Source organism: Astyanax mexicanus, chromosome 3, assembly GCF_023375975.1.
Source record: "Astyanax mexicanus isolate ESR-SI-001 chromosome 3, AstMex3_surface, whole genome shotgun sequence".
Lineage (NCBI taxonomy): Eukaryota > Metazoa > Chordata > Actinopteri > Characiformes > Acestrorhamphidae > Astyanax > Astyanax mexicanus.
Window position 1 is genome coordinate 29,373,075 of NC_064410.1, and position 14,037 is coordinate 29,387,111.

General features: G+C 36.7%; 1 protein-coding gene across 1 annotated transcript in view; it reads right to left on the bottom strand.

Moving 5' to 3' along the window:
• The window catches only part of cacng7a (calcium channel, voltage-dependent, gamma subunit 7a), a 48,552-nt gene that overhangs the window by 25,677 nt on the left and 8,838 nt on the right, over positions 1-14,037 (bottom strand). The window contains exons 2-4 of the mRNA XM_007258232.4: positions 10,609-10,804; positions 6,210-6,296; positions 428-568 (exon numbers count right to left, since the gene is read on the bottom strand). Of these exons, the coding sequence (XP_007258294.1) occupies positions 428-568; positions 6,210-6,296; positions 10,609-10,804 (424 nt within the window). The remainder of the gene's footprint in view (positions 1-427; positions 569-6,209; positions 6,297-10,608; positions 10,805-14,037) is intronic.

The window sequence follows — 14,037 nt, forward strand, 5'->3', positions numbered from 1 at the left end:
TTATTAAGAGTTAATTACTTGAATTTATTTTCTCTTAATGTGTTTGAGAGCATCAGTTGTAAAGTTGTGAAGAGGTAGAGCTGGCATACAGTGAATAGCTCTATTTGAATAATGGTCTAATCCATCAACCTGAGTCAATCCTGAAAAAAGTCCAAAACTTTTGAAAGTATCCTTAAGTGTAGTCACAAAAAACATCAAAAACGCTATGATGAAACTGGCTCTCATCAGGACCACCCCAAGAAAGGAAGAGCAAGAGTTACCAGCTTCAGTAACCACAAGTTTACAGCACCCCAGATAAGAGCAACCTAAGAATTTAGATTTATTTATCACTTTTAAGTTACTACATGATTCCATATGTGTTCCTTCACAGTCTGTATGGCTTCAGGATTCATATACAATGTAGCAATAGAATAAAAGATTTAATCACCTGACAGAATGAAGAATATTCCAGAGACGAAGGCCAGGATGGTGCGCTGTGGCCGGATGTGGCCGATGTTGCTGATGACGAAGGCCGTGAAGACGAAGAGGAGGGAGACCATGGGGAAAGGGGTCGCTGTCCTCACCATTTCTGAGGGGAGGAGAGGGCAGAGAGAAATCAAAATGAAATCATGCTGCATTTAAACAAGCGCAGCAGAAAGCAGGCAGAGCTGATGAATAAAAGCTGCGGCTGAATAATAATAATAATAATAATAACAGTGGCTACTGCGCTCCCTTTAATATCCTCATTCCATTTCCACCACGCAGCTTTCTCAATCATTCTTTTATTACAACACTGCTTACAGTGTGTGAATGACTAATACGGCTCCCAGTCTCAGGGGTATTATTCAGAGAGCAGAGCAGCACACATACTTTTTTAAATATGTGAAGTATTCCTTCTTTGGAAGGAGCTTTAATATTAAACAGTACACTCAGCCTTTTAAGTAGAAATCATCTTTTACAGAGGCACAATTGTTTGAGCGTATTCTCTATTCTTCGTGCTGTATAATGAAGAATTTAGCCACTTATATTTGACAAAGAATACACCAGAAAAAAATTGCTGCATTGTGTGATTATGTGATTCAAATATTAACGGCATGCCCACAGTGATTAAAATACACTCCTCATCAGAAAATCGTTGCATTCAGAAGGAAAGGATGGATTGCAGCGCTATACGAATAGAAGACAAAGGTTAGCAAGAACAATAAATGATTAAAAATATAATATATAGAGTGATATGAGTATTTTTTAACTACACATACAGTGAAGGAAAGTAATTATTTAATCCCTTGTTAATTTTGCAAGTTTGCCCATTGATAAAGACATGAACAGTCTATAATTTTAAGGGTAGGTTTGTTTTAACATTGAGAGATAGAATATCAAAAATAAAATCCGGAAAATCACATTGTATAAATTATATACTTTTATTTGCATTTTGCAGAGAGAAATAAGTATTTGACCCCCTACCAACCATTAAGAGTTTTGGCTCCTACAGACCAGTTATACACTCCTAATCAACTTAATTGTCACCTGTATCACCATAAAAGACTCCTGTCCACAATTAATCAGTCAGACTCTAACCTCTACAACAGGGGTCGGCAATTAGTTTTGGCCGCGGGCCAAGATATTTTCCAAGCCATTGTGTTGCAGGCCACAAAAAAAAGTTTTTGGAAAATGAAGCAGGTAAACCCAGGAAAAAAAAAGAAAAAAAGAAATAAATAAACACACCACTCCTCACACGGGGTTCGAACCTGAGTCGTCAGGATCGTGATCCTTTAAACTGAGTGAACTGAGTTACATGTGGTAAAAAACGCCTTATAATGAGAAAGGGAGCCCAAGAACGGACGGAAAAACGAGAACGGGTGGAAACTAAAGTTCGCCAGAGAAGCGTTTTATTAATCATTTTTTTTATTATCATTTATTATAGTTTAAACAATCTCACGGGCCAGATGTTTCACGCTTGAGTTCCACATCTGGCCTGCGGGCCGCCTATTGTCGACCTATGCTCTACAACATGGGTTCTAAAGATGTCAGGGACAAGATCATAGACCTGCACAAAGCTGGAATAGGCTACAAAACCATAAGTAAGACGCTGGGTGAGAAGAAGACAACTGTTGATGCAATAGTAAGAAAATGAAAGAAATACAAAATGACTGTCAATCAATTTTGCATGTGGGATATCCTTGATCATGAGGAAGGTGAGAGATCAGCCTAAAACTACACGGGGGGCACTTGTTAATTATCTCAAGGCACCTGGGACCACAGGCACCAAGAAAACCATTGATAACACATTACGCCGTAATGGCTTAAAATCATGCAGTGCCCACAAGATTCCACCTGCTCAAGCAGGCACAAGTGCAGGCCCATCTAAAGTTTGCCAGTAAACACCTGGATGATTCTGAGAGTGTTAAAAATAGAGCTCTTTGGCATTAACTCAACTCGCTGTGTTTAGAGGAAGAGAAATGCTGACAATGACCCAAAGAACACCATACCCACTGTTAAGTATTTTTTTCTGCTTAGGGCACAGGACTTCTTTACTGCATCAGTGGGAGAAAGAGTGGAGCTGTGTAGCGTAAAATCCTCAGTAACAACCTCCTTTCCTCCGCCAGGACATTAAAAAATGGGTCGGGGTTGGGTTTTCCAGCACGACAATGACCCAAAACATACAGACAATGCAACAAAGGAGTGGCCCAAAAAGAAGCACACTAAGGTCATGGATTGGCCTAGCCAGTCTCCAGACCTTAATCCCATAGAAAACGTATGAATGGAGCTTAAGCTCCAAGTTGCCAAGTGACAGCTTTAAAATCTGGACCAAAATTCCTCCTGACATGTGTGCAAATCCTCATCATCAACTACAAAAAACCTTTGTCTGCCATGCTTGCCAACAAGGGTGTTGCCACCAAGTATTAAGCCTTGTTTGCCAGAGGGATCAAATACTTATTTTTCTCTGCAAAATGCAAATAAATTTATATAATTTATACAATGTGATTTTCTGGATTTTATTTTTGATATTTTATCTCTCACTGTTAAAATTCACCTACCCTTAAAATTATAGGCTGTTCATGTCTTTGTCTTTCTTGCCCATCCTTTCAACTCATCCAGCTGGACACTACAATATCTTTTTACTAAGGAAAATGAAAAAAAAAAAAAAAAAACGCACAGTGACATGGATAAGTAACTTTAATCTGATTACTGGATTGGAAGCAGTAATGGGTTAGAGTACTTGTTACTGAAAAAAAAATTGACAGATTAGTGTAATGCGCTAACGCATGTGTAATGCAACATGCAAAGATCTCAGCATCGAGTTGTAGAGGTTCCTAATGGAGTCCTGTGAGCTCAAATATTCTCATGCAGCTCCTACAGATTTGTTGAGCAATAGTATCTGTGTTTTCAAGCCAAACTTTTGAGATGGCAGCAGTATGTGGATGAGCATTTTCATGTTCTAACAGCACACCAGAACATACATTTAAAAAGAGGGCCACTGGTTGCAGGACCTCAGTAATGTAACATTGGGCTGTCAAAATGCTTATATTGATCTGGCATCATAATAAATTAAAAACATGTGACCAAACATTTTGGTGCTGACTACAGTGCCTCCACAAGCAGATTCACTGGTCATCTTCACCAAGACAAAAGCAGGTCCCGTCACTGAAGATGTTTTGCATGTTGCATTTCACATATTTCAATAGCACTGCAGTAGCTGCATGTATTTCTGGGTGCAACTATTTTTTTTTTATCATGAGTGTATTACATCAATATTTTTATTGATATAAGCAAGTAATTATTGCAATGTTATTTACTGAATTTATGAAATAATTAACATATTTACATCAAAATTTCTATATTTTATTTCATAAAATGAATTCAAATGAATGTCTCAACATTTATATGTATGACAATCTGGGCTAAAATGCAACTTTTTTTATGTATTTCTTGTTTTACATCTGCAATTTTTACAGCAGTTGGACAGACATTTCAGATGAATATCTTCAAGAAGATTCACATTGAAGACCAATTTTGGAAATTCATGCACATTTGTCATCATAAGTGCTTATTGATTTCTGAGTTTGCAGCAATTCTGTCTCTTTGTGGCGGTACTGTAAAAATGTTCTGTAGCATGTGATGTGAATAGCTCACAATGAGGGCTAGTCAAAATAAAGAACAGCTTCCACATGACAGGGTTATATGTTACCCTTCTAAAGTCATTTTAAAATCATTTAGAACACCCCTATTTTCAGTTAGTAGTGCTAACTAAGGTTACCAGTAGCTGCAGTGCTAAATGGCCCAGAAAAGTTCATTTTACATTTTTTTTTAAATCTTAGCAATGAATTTATTTTCTGCCATTCACCTGCCAGACCTCTAATTCTTCTCTTCACTTCTGAAACTGAGACTTAGTACAATGTTAAACTGAGCTAAGGGCTGGCGTTGCCATGTGGGTCAGTCAGACATGATTCCTTCCTTGATCTGTAATTTCTCTAAAGTAAAGACTTATACTTTTAACTTCTACTTTTATCTATGTTTCTGTATGTTTTTCTAGTTATTATGGTGATAGTGTGAATGTGCTCTTTGTAAGTGTGTTAATGTGGCATTAGAGAGTGCAGGAACAAGATCTGTTCCAATACTGCTTTACTAGAAACAAAGTCTTTATAAATGGATAATATTTTTAAATCATTTTTTAAAGTACAGTTTATTTCCCTTGCTACAATACAATAAAATAATTTGCTTTCCTTAAAGGCCCAGGCAGTTTACTGCAAAAAAATGTACACTGGATTTTCTACCATTTACACTTAATGGCTGGACCTGTTGAGCTTAAATGGCAAAAACAAAGGGAAAACATGGGGGTGATCTAAAGTTTTGACTGGTAATGTGAATTAGTAGTGAAAGCAATACATTTTTGTTATACAAACACTATTATTTCTCAAACCTTTTTTATTATTATTTTTGTGTAGGATAGGGCGGCATTGTCATCCCGATGTGCGCATGCACAATAGTCACATCGCGAGACCTGCGATGTTACCCAAGTCAGTAAAAACAAACATGTGTTGCAGTGTTTTGATTCTTGACACAAGAAGGAGATACACAGCGTTCTGAGTGGGCAGCGCCGTCTCTGGCTGTTGGCTCTGGGGTTGGCGTGGTGATGTGACGGATCCTGCATTGTGTAAGATTTAAGCAATAGAACACTCGAGCTTGTGTGTTATTGCGCAATAACAAGTGTTCCTCGAGTGTTCTATTGCTTTTATACAACAGTTTTAGTTTTTTTTTTTTTACAAAATGAATACAGAAAATAAATCAAAGAACCTTAAGAAATTTTAGAATGAATATGCTTTAATATGTACTGTGCCTTCCGCCAAAAAGTAGTTCCACAACAAGTGAACTGTAACAGAACTGAAACTGAAACTGAAACTACAAACGGCATATAGTTTATACAGACTAACACCACGAACGTTAGCTTGAAATCAAAATTGGGAATAAGCGAAGATGGTAACTTAAACGTTAGGACCATGAAATAACACTAAAACTCTCCTCTCCTGCGCAGAGGAGTCGTCTTCAGGTGAAAGCTGTGCGTTTTTGAAGCGTTTTTGCTTGTTTTGCTAGGTGTTATTGGTTAGCTAGCCGGCTGGACTGTGGTTAGGTTAGCGTAGCTTGCTTTAGCTCAGCATTAGCCTAGCTTAGCTTAGCCTAGCCTGGCTGGTTACCGTTCTGGCTGTCAGACGGCATTAGCCGAGGTGATTTTCTTTCTCTTTTTCCACAAAAGACGAGCCAGCGCTGCGGGCGAATGTGCCGTGGCTGAGAGCTAGCCTGTGCTAAGCTAATGCTGCTGCTGGTGCTGCTGGAGGTGATGATTCAAAACTATCCTGTGTGTTACTGGGCAACACGTCGGCGGAGTGATACAAGTTTAGTGTGAGAAGGCTGTGCTGTTATCACAAATATCCCCACCGCTAGAACACTTCTCAACCAATCGGATTGTGAGGTTGGAACTAACTGTTGTATAGCAATTTTTTCAAACTCATGCAGCCCTAGTGTAGGAAAGCTTTTCCCTGAGTTAGTTAACCCAGCCTAAGGGGAGAGGTCTGCCGAGATATCTGCACTGCTTTGTCTCCTGCTTCAGACTAAACTGTTATAAATGGTTGATGCAGGAAACAGTGAAAGCTGGTTGTGTGTGTGTTTATATTCTCAGTAATGGATGTATTTTGAGGTGGTGGTGCTCTGCTGTCCAGTGCAGTGGCTCTTACTCAGTATATTCGCTGTGTTCTCTGTCGTGATCTCGATTTCTGGCTCAGTGAAATATTCTGACGCCACACATCTCCCCTTCTCTGGCCCTGAGAGAGAAAGAGACACCGCAGTCAGAGAGGGAAAGAGAGAGAGGGAGAGAGAGAGAGGGGCACCAAAAAAGCAAACGAGGGATGAGAAGAGGGAATGAGATGGACAAAGATTGACAGTGACAGAAAGACACTGAGACAGACAGTGAGAGAGACAGACACGGTTTAACTTGGGACAGAGAGATAAGAGATGAGTACTAATAAGCATTTAGGTACATATGTAAACCTATATATATACTTTTTTAACTGCAATATTATTATAAATTATATTATAAATAAATGAATATTATAAATTATTCATACCACCCCAAATCAAAGAAGGTAAAAATTGCAAATAAAATGTTAATGCAAGTGTTTCTAATGTTTTTTTTTTTCACTTTATTTATTAATCTACATTTATTCCTGTATTTCAGGCCTGCAACACCTTCCAAAAAAAGTTAGGATGGAACATCAAGTGGTTCGAAAATTGTTATGAATTAAAAAAAAAAGCGAACTAAAAGCTGCAAAAACTTGCAACTAACTCACATGACTGGGTATAAAAGAGCATTTAAGAGAGGCACTATTACTTTATACAGGCGTGATTCTGTATGGTGAGTGGTTTTTGGAAATGTTTCTGAGGCCAGTCCAGTTTTTAATGCAGTGCTACCTGAGGGGGAGAAAAAGTTTTTCACAGATTGGTGAAAATGCTGTGGTGACATTGATAAAAGTTGTTGGTAATAGAAATACTAAATGTAAAAAAAAAAACATTTTTCAAAATTTTAAGAATACTCTTAAGTTCAAGGTTCAGGATACTTAGCCTTAAGAACATTTTGAGAAATGCACCCTGGGTCAGCCAATCAAAAGAGCTCATTCATATGATCAGTTTTAAAAGCACCACATGATTAACCATAGAAAGCTAACGCTGGGTGATTTTTTCATGTGATTTTATTGTGTTGCTGCTGTTTGAGTTGTATGGGACTTTGGGGAGCTTCAGGGCTCATTGATGTCATTAATGTTATGGTTGATTCCCTCCTCCCATCTATGTTTTTTTTTTTAAAGAGTCATGCAATCTGACGTTAGTGATAGAGAGTAACATATTTTATGAGTATAATTTACCTGATTTTAGAGTTTGTGTGTTTAAATCAGGACTAGGTGAACCAAAGACCAAGTTCAGGAGCATATTTTTTTTTTGGTAGGACATTACCTGTTAATAATTACCTGATTTTCCAATAATTTTTTCTGCTTTTTTTATTGGGTTTTCCATTGTACATGTTTTATTTTATGTGATGTTGTATGTTGTAAAATTAAAGAAAGGTTCCAAAACTGGATGATGGTGTTACTAATTTTAACGTTAGTGTTCTAGGGTTAATCCTTCTGCTTTTTTATTATAAGTTAATTGCATAATACTGACCATATGCTTATAAAACATCCCTTTAAAAAACGTATAACTGTAACAGACACTTTTCTCACAGTCCCTCACACAGAGGGGAAAGAAGCAGCCAACACTGACAACAGTGGGAGAGCACTAAAACAAGGTGACATCATCCTCACGCTTCTCCTTGTTCAGCCATTCCCTGCCAAATGGCGTGGCACCGGTTCAGTCCACCTCAGCACTTCCTGCCCGTGTTGTGAAAACAAACCAGCGTGCAACACAAAGAACTCATGTAGGCAGCATTTTAAAATTTGACCATTCATATGGAAATGAGCCATCTTCCTCCTCAGCAGAGCAAGACAAAGGGACGTTTTATAATTTGCTTTAATGAGATGGTGTAATGTAAAATAAACCAAGAGGTTTATTAGAAAAAAGGGCAGACAATAGAACGGCAGGGCAGGACAGAGTTACTGGAATGATCTTTATACTGTATGATGCATGGGCAAAAGTAAAAGGATAAAAAATGATAACAAATAAATTTAGTAATAGCTTAGTAATAGGTTTATTTATCTCTTAAAGGAGCAAGGCACAAGGTAAGGCCAATATAAACAGGAAAGCACTCGATATGCTTCAGACGACAGGGAGATTCCTTCACGATTCTTATAAAAGGAAATACAGGTGAAGATGATTAATACTCAGGTGAAGATGATTAGTAATTAGGTGAGGATGATTGGTTGGTGGAAAAGAGTATCTGTAAAAGTGTGTTGCTCAAACTTGCCGAAATTATGAATCAGTTTTAAATTAAGAAGCTAATGAATTTGTCATGTCATGGGATCACCTTCCCAACACAAATCACATGGGATATGGCAGGTGACAAAGACATAAGTTGAAATTGAACTGTGTAGACATACAGAATTGAATATTACTCAGGAGGAATAGTGTGATAAAAAAGAGTGATGTCACAGATACAGTATGTTATATTTTATTATTAGAGATAGAATATCAGCAGTATTATTGTGTCCGTATCAAAAAACTGCAAGAATAAAAAAAGAATTTAATAAAACTAAAAAAATTGAAAAGCTCCTAATTATTTAAGCACGTCAGTTTACTATAGCTTAGTAACCACAAAACTCTTTGCAGTAAGATAAAGGTAGTGAACCTGACTGTATGCTGAAATGTGTCCTGTTAAATCACTTAAAATGTGTATTAATCCTCTGAAGCCAAGGCTTAATTTTAGTTTAATTGTAAGACATTGTTTGGAGGCTATACTTTATTTTGTACCTGCTGTGAAGCTAATACATTATTTTATTTATTATTATTTTATTATTTTTTTATCCAGATTAACTTTTTATTTATTATTTTGTCTCTGACTGGGGAAGCAAGGGGTGCTTTCTAAGTGCTAGTCTGCTATGAGAAAGTCAATATTATTATTCACTACTTAATTGCTAAACCAATTTATGTTGTTTGATATAAATATACAACATTCAGGCCTTTTTATATAAGTGAATAAGCTTTTGTATATACTCATCTCAGTGGTACCAAACATGGTAGAAATTCATAGTAATGTTATAGTTACATTTACATGGCTGCTACATTAAAAAAATTAAAAATAAAAATAAATTGTTGTTGCACCCAGAAGGAATTAAATGACAGGAATGAAACTTGGTGGGTAGTTGAGTCAGGCTGTCATGGAATGATTCAGAATAGAAATGATCTTGCAATTAGTGTCCTTACTTTTCTAAACGCACACTCTTGTGCACTATTACAACAGGACAATACTCGTCCACAGACTGCTACCATCTTAAGAGATTGCTTTAAAGACACAAATGCACACTTGCCATGGCCTGCCATATTGCTAGACCTGTCCCCAATTAAAAATGTGTGGGATGCTATTTGTAGCACTATTTACATTCCACTGCTATTGTGGAATGTTCAGGGACCCTGTAACTGAGAACTTTCAAGCTGCATGGAAGCTGGGATGGATTATAGTAGGACAACATTAGGAACCGCTACAACATCTGGCTCCATATCAGTCTGCATTTTTTACATTTATTGTTCCTGGTCACTTTAATCTTTTTTTTTAGAAATATCAGTGCAATCCAACACTTCTTTCTAGGTGCAACAGTGTTTGTGTGTTTGTATGAATTTTTCTATAGAGCTGTCAACGTTATTCATTAACACACACGACTAATTTTAAATGCATTTTTTTTTTACACAATTAATTACGCCACCCAATTTGACCCCAACCCCATTTGTGATGAGAACATGATCTGGTCTAGATCCGAACCAGCTATCAAATATACTTCCTTGCAATTGAGGTAAACTAATCTATTAGCCAAATAATATACTGCTATGAACAAACAATGTCTCTGCTGCTCCAAACTTATCGACTGATCTGGACCAGAGAAAACGCTCTTTTATACTCAAATTAAGTTCTTAAGAAAAAAAAAGTGCGATTAATTGCAATTAATCACGGAATATTGTCGTGATTAATCTGATTACAATTTTTAATCAATTGACACCACTATTTTTTTATGATGTGTATTATAAAACAGTATATATAATAAAATATTTTTTACATTTTATCTGGCTTTTGAAATCTTAAAGACATACTATAATTACTCCTGTTTCAGTTTATTCTCCCTAACTGTGTGTAGGGTCATGCATCGTAATAACTCATACATGCACATACATGATTTAGTACATTAATGTTGTTATTTATCTCTAATTACTTCGAATAAACCTTTGATTGGGTGTAATAACTCAACAGGTCCAAATGAAGCCCCCTTTTTAAAAATGATTCAGTTTTTAATCATATGACTTTAATGGCAATGAGTCAAATATGTAAGTACTGTAGTTATGATTGTGATGAATGTCCAACATATTAAACATGTAAATTATGAACAGCGTGAGCAGCAGAGTGGTACTTGAGGTACTTGAGATGTGGGTGAGGCAGCATACCAGCCACGAAGCAGACCCTCCAGAGGCCGGAGTGCAGAGCCATCTTCACCTCCATGGTCTGGTTCTGCTGCAGCACGATTCCCTCCTCCATCAGTAGCCAGTAGTCCGTCGACACGGCAACGCCCACCAGGAGCAGACCGCACGCCCCGAACACGGACGAGAGGAGCGTCAGGGCCCGAGTGCTGAACGAGCTCATCTATATACACACAGAAAAAGAACAGAGCAATGAAGAGCATGATAATCAGAACCTGCAGCTGCTTTAAACTCTTATAGTCAATGATAACAAAAGAATTAATAATGGCATGAACAAAACCTGCAAGGGTTTTATAGTGATTAAATATCTCTCCAGGAGCTCTAAAAGCAAACCTCTTAACCTTTTCAAGAGATTTTAAGAGTGTATTAAACTGTGATTTTATTTGTACTTGGATTAATATAAAAATAATGTGCCTTTTGTTTCCACACATACAGTGGATTGAAAAAGTATTTGCCCCCCTACAGATTTCTTTTGTTTTTGCTCTTTTGTCATACTGATATTTTTCCGATTATCAATAAAATTTTAATATCAGAAAAATATAACCTGAGTAAATATAAAAAAAGCACTTTTCAAATGCTGATTTAATTTATTGATGAAAATAAACTTTTTTTGGCTCTTTCTTACAGAATTGTTCTATTTCAGACACATTTTTAGGGTTTTCGAGCACGAACAGCCTGTTTAAGATAATGCTACAACATCTCAAAAAGACTTTGACTAGATCTTTTTTTAAGCCATTCAGAGGTGAACTTGTTTGTGTGATTTGGATCATTGTCCTGCTGCAGAACCCAAGTACACCTGAGCTTGAGGTCATGAACAGATGGCCAGATATACTCCTTCAGGATTGTCTGGTAAACAGCAGAATACCTGGTCACATCTATTACAGCAAAGCAGCCCCAGACCATCACACTACCACCACCATGTTTTACGTTCAGTATGATGTTCTTTTTCTAAAATTACATGTAAGTTTTACACCAGATGTAATGGGACAGGCACCTTTTAAAAAGTTCCACTTTTGTCACGTCAGTTCAAAGAATATTTACCTAAAGTCCTGGGGATCTTCAAGATGTCTGTTGCTAAATGTGAGATGGGCCATTGTGTTTTTTTGGTCAGCAGTGTTTTGGCCTTGGAACTCTTCCATTAATACCATTTTCTCCCAGTCTCTTTCTTATTGTTGAATCATTAAAACCACACTTAACTGAGGCAATTGAGACCTACAGTTCTTTAAATGTTGTTCTGTTTTTTGTGACCTCCTGGATGAGTGGCCCATGCCCTTTTGGAATAATTTTGCTTGGCCGGCCAATTTTGATCCGGCAGTAATCAGGCCTGGTTGTGGTTAGAACGCAGTTTTCCAAAAAGTTTGATCGATCACAGTTAATTCATGGGTTTCACAAAGGGCTAAATTAGTTTGAATAGTTTTGTTTGAACTTTGTTTGATAATCTGAAAAATGAAAGTATGACAAAAATGCAAAACCAAAACAAAATATGTAAATCTGTATTTTTTTATGCCACTGTAATTAGCATAGTTAGTTTAACTACATACAAACACTGTGTAATGTGTAATCCCTCACTTTTTAGTACTTTTTGTGTACATTTTATACATTTTCTTTTATGTTGTTTTTATGTCCACAGTTCTGAATGGGTAAGTTAATAAATTATTTTAAATGGTTAAATAAAATATTTTTTTTAACTGTTATTACATATCTTTTAAGCTAGTTTTAAATATGTTTTAATGACTTAGACATTTAAATGTCTAAAAAAAGTTTTTATTTACCTTTGACATCAGTGAAAACACTTGCTGTGTGTTCAGCCTTTAATAATACCAGTAACAATAAAAGGAACAATTAGTAATAGATGTGAGCCAATGTGTGAAATGGCCTTAGGAATCCAATTCCCAAACACCTGTACAAGGCACTTTATAATGCAGTTGATAGCAACAGTGTTTATGAATATATCTATTCTGAAAGTAAGGTGTGTTCAGGTAAATTTCTGGTGTATCTTGATGATGGAAAACACAGGTGCGCTCTTGACTGAAAACATCTTAGACAGATGTCAACAGTCAGAGGTTCATTGCTATCTTGGCAGCAATTGTCAACACAGGTGATCGGCCAATGCGGTACGTACACCCCAGCTTATGTGTTACGCACAAATGGACAAATGGACATGCATCAATGCACACGCAGCAATGCACAAACCCATAGCGCATGCCTGTTGGTCGCCAGCTACACACTAAGAACTTAAAAGAGTACAAAAGCTTGCTGTTGGGGCTGTACCTTACATCAAGGTCCTTTTTTGTACCCATGTTTTTGTGTACCAGTAAAGATTATAAACATTATTATGAACAAAATATGTGTCAAGAACTTGATGATGTCTAATTAAAAAATATATTGTTTATTAATACAGCGATACAGAATACTGAGTGTACCTTTTGGCTGCTTAAATGGTACAAATCTGTACTTCTGTCCCTGTAAAAAACAATATTATACAATAGGATACAATTCTGAAACGTTTAACTGTAAATTCAAGCCACTACTTATATTTTACCTTTGTTTTTTAGTGTGTATGCAAACTTTCACATCCAGAATAAACAAAATTAACTAGTGTGAACAAGCAAGTCAGTTTCCTTTGCTGAGAAGAGAAAAAGCGCTGCGCCATTGAAATAGCAATGCGCCAAAGTCAGAGCGCACCTGACTCTTAAAGGGAATGTGAGGCAAGTGACACTCTGATTGGTTTATTTCACAGTACGCCTAAAACACACACATAATTAATTAAGAGAATTAGTACATGCCTTTTCCCGTTGTTATGATAGCATTGACACACTGATACAGCCCTAAAATCAAGACTGGCTATAAAGAAGTTTCTGAAAGTCATTTACAAGAGAACGTTTGGCAAGAATACAACTCAGCTACTGTATGACTCACTGATAAGGGAGCTCAAGAAAGGAAAAAAAGAAAAAAAGTGTCCTTGACAGTTGTGCGTTATTAAAAGGATTATGATAGTAAATATAAAAATAGGCGAAGGGATAATCATGCAGCGGAAATGAGGCACACTTTTCCATACACTAAAAATTCACTAATGGTCAGAAACTGTTTTAAAATGATTAAATCCCCTAAGCATGCTGTAGTTGAAGTTGTGTGCTGTAATAAATGTGCAGAGAGTTTCCCATTAGCATTTGATTAATAATATCATCCCTACTGCTTATGCAAATTACCTACAGTAGTATGGATCTATCTGAATATAATATTTGTTAGGGTAGTATTACTACAACAGTGCGTACAGGACTGTGTACCAGCAGATACACAAATAGCACAGCAGTAGCAGTTAGCCTGAATGATGACACAGAGAGAGTGATGAAGAGACAGAGAGAAAGATAGATAGACAGACAGACAGACAGAAAG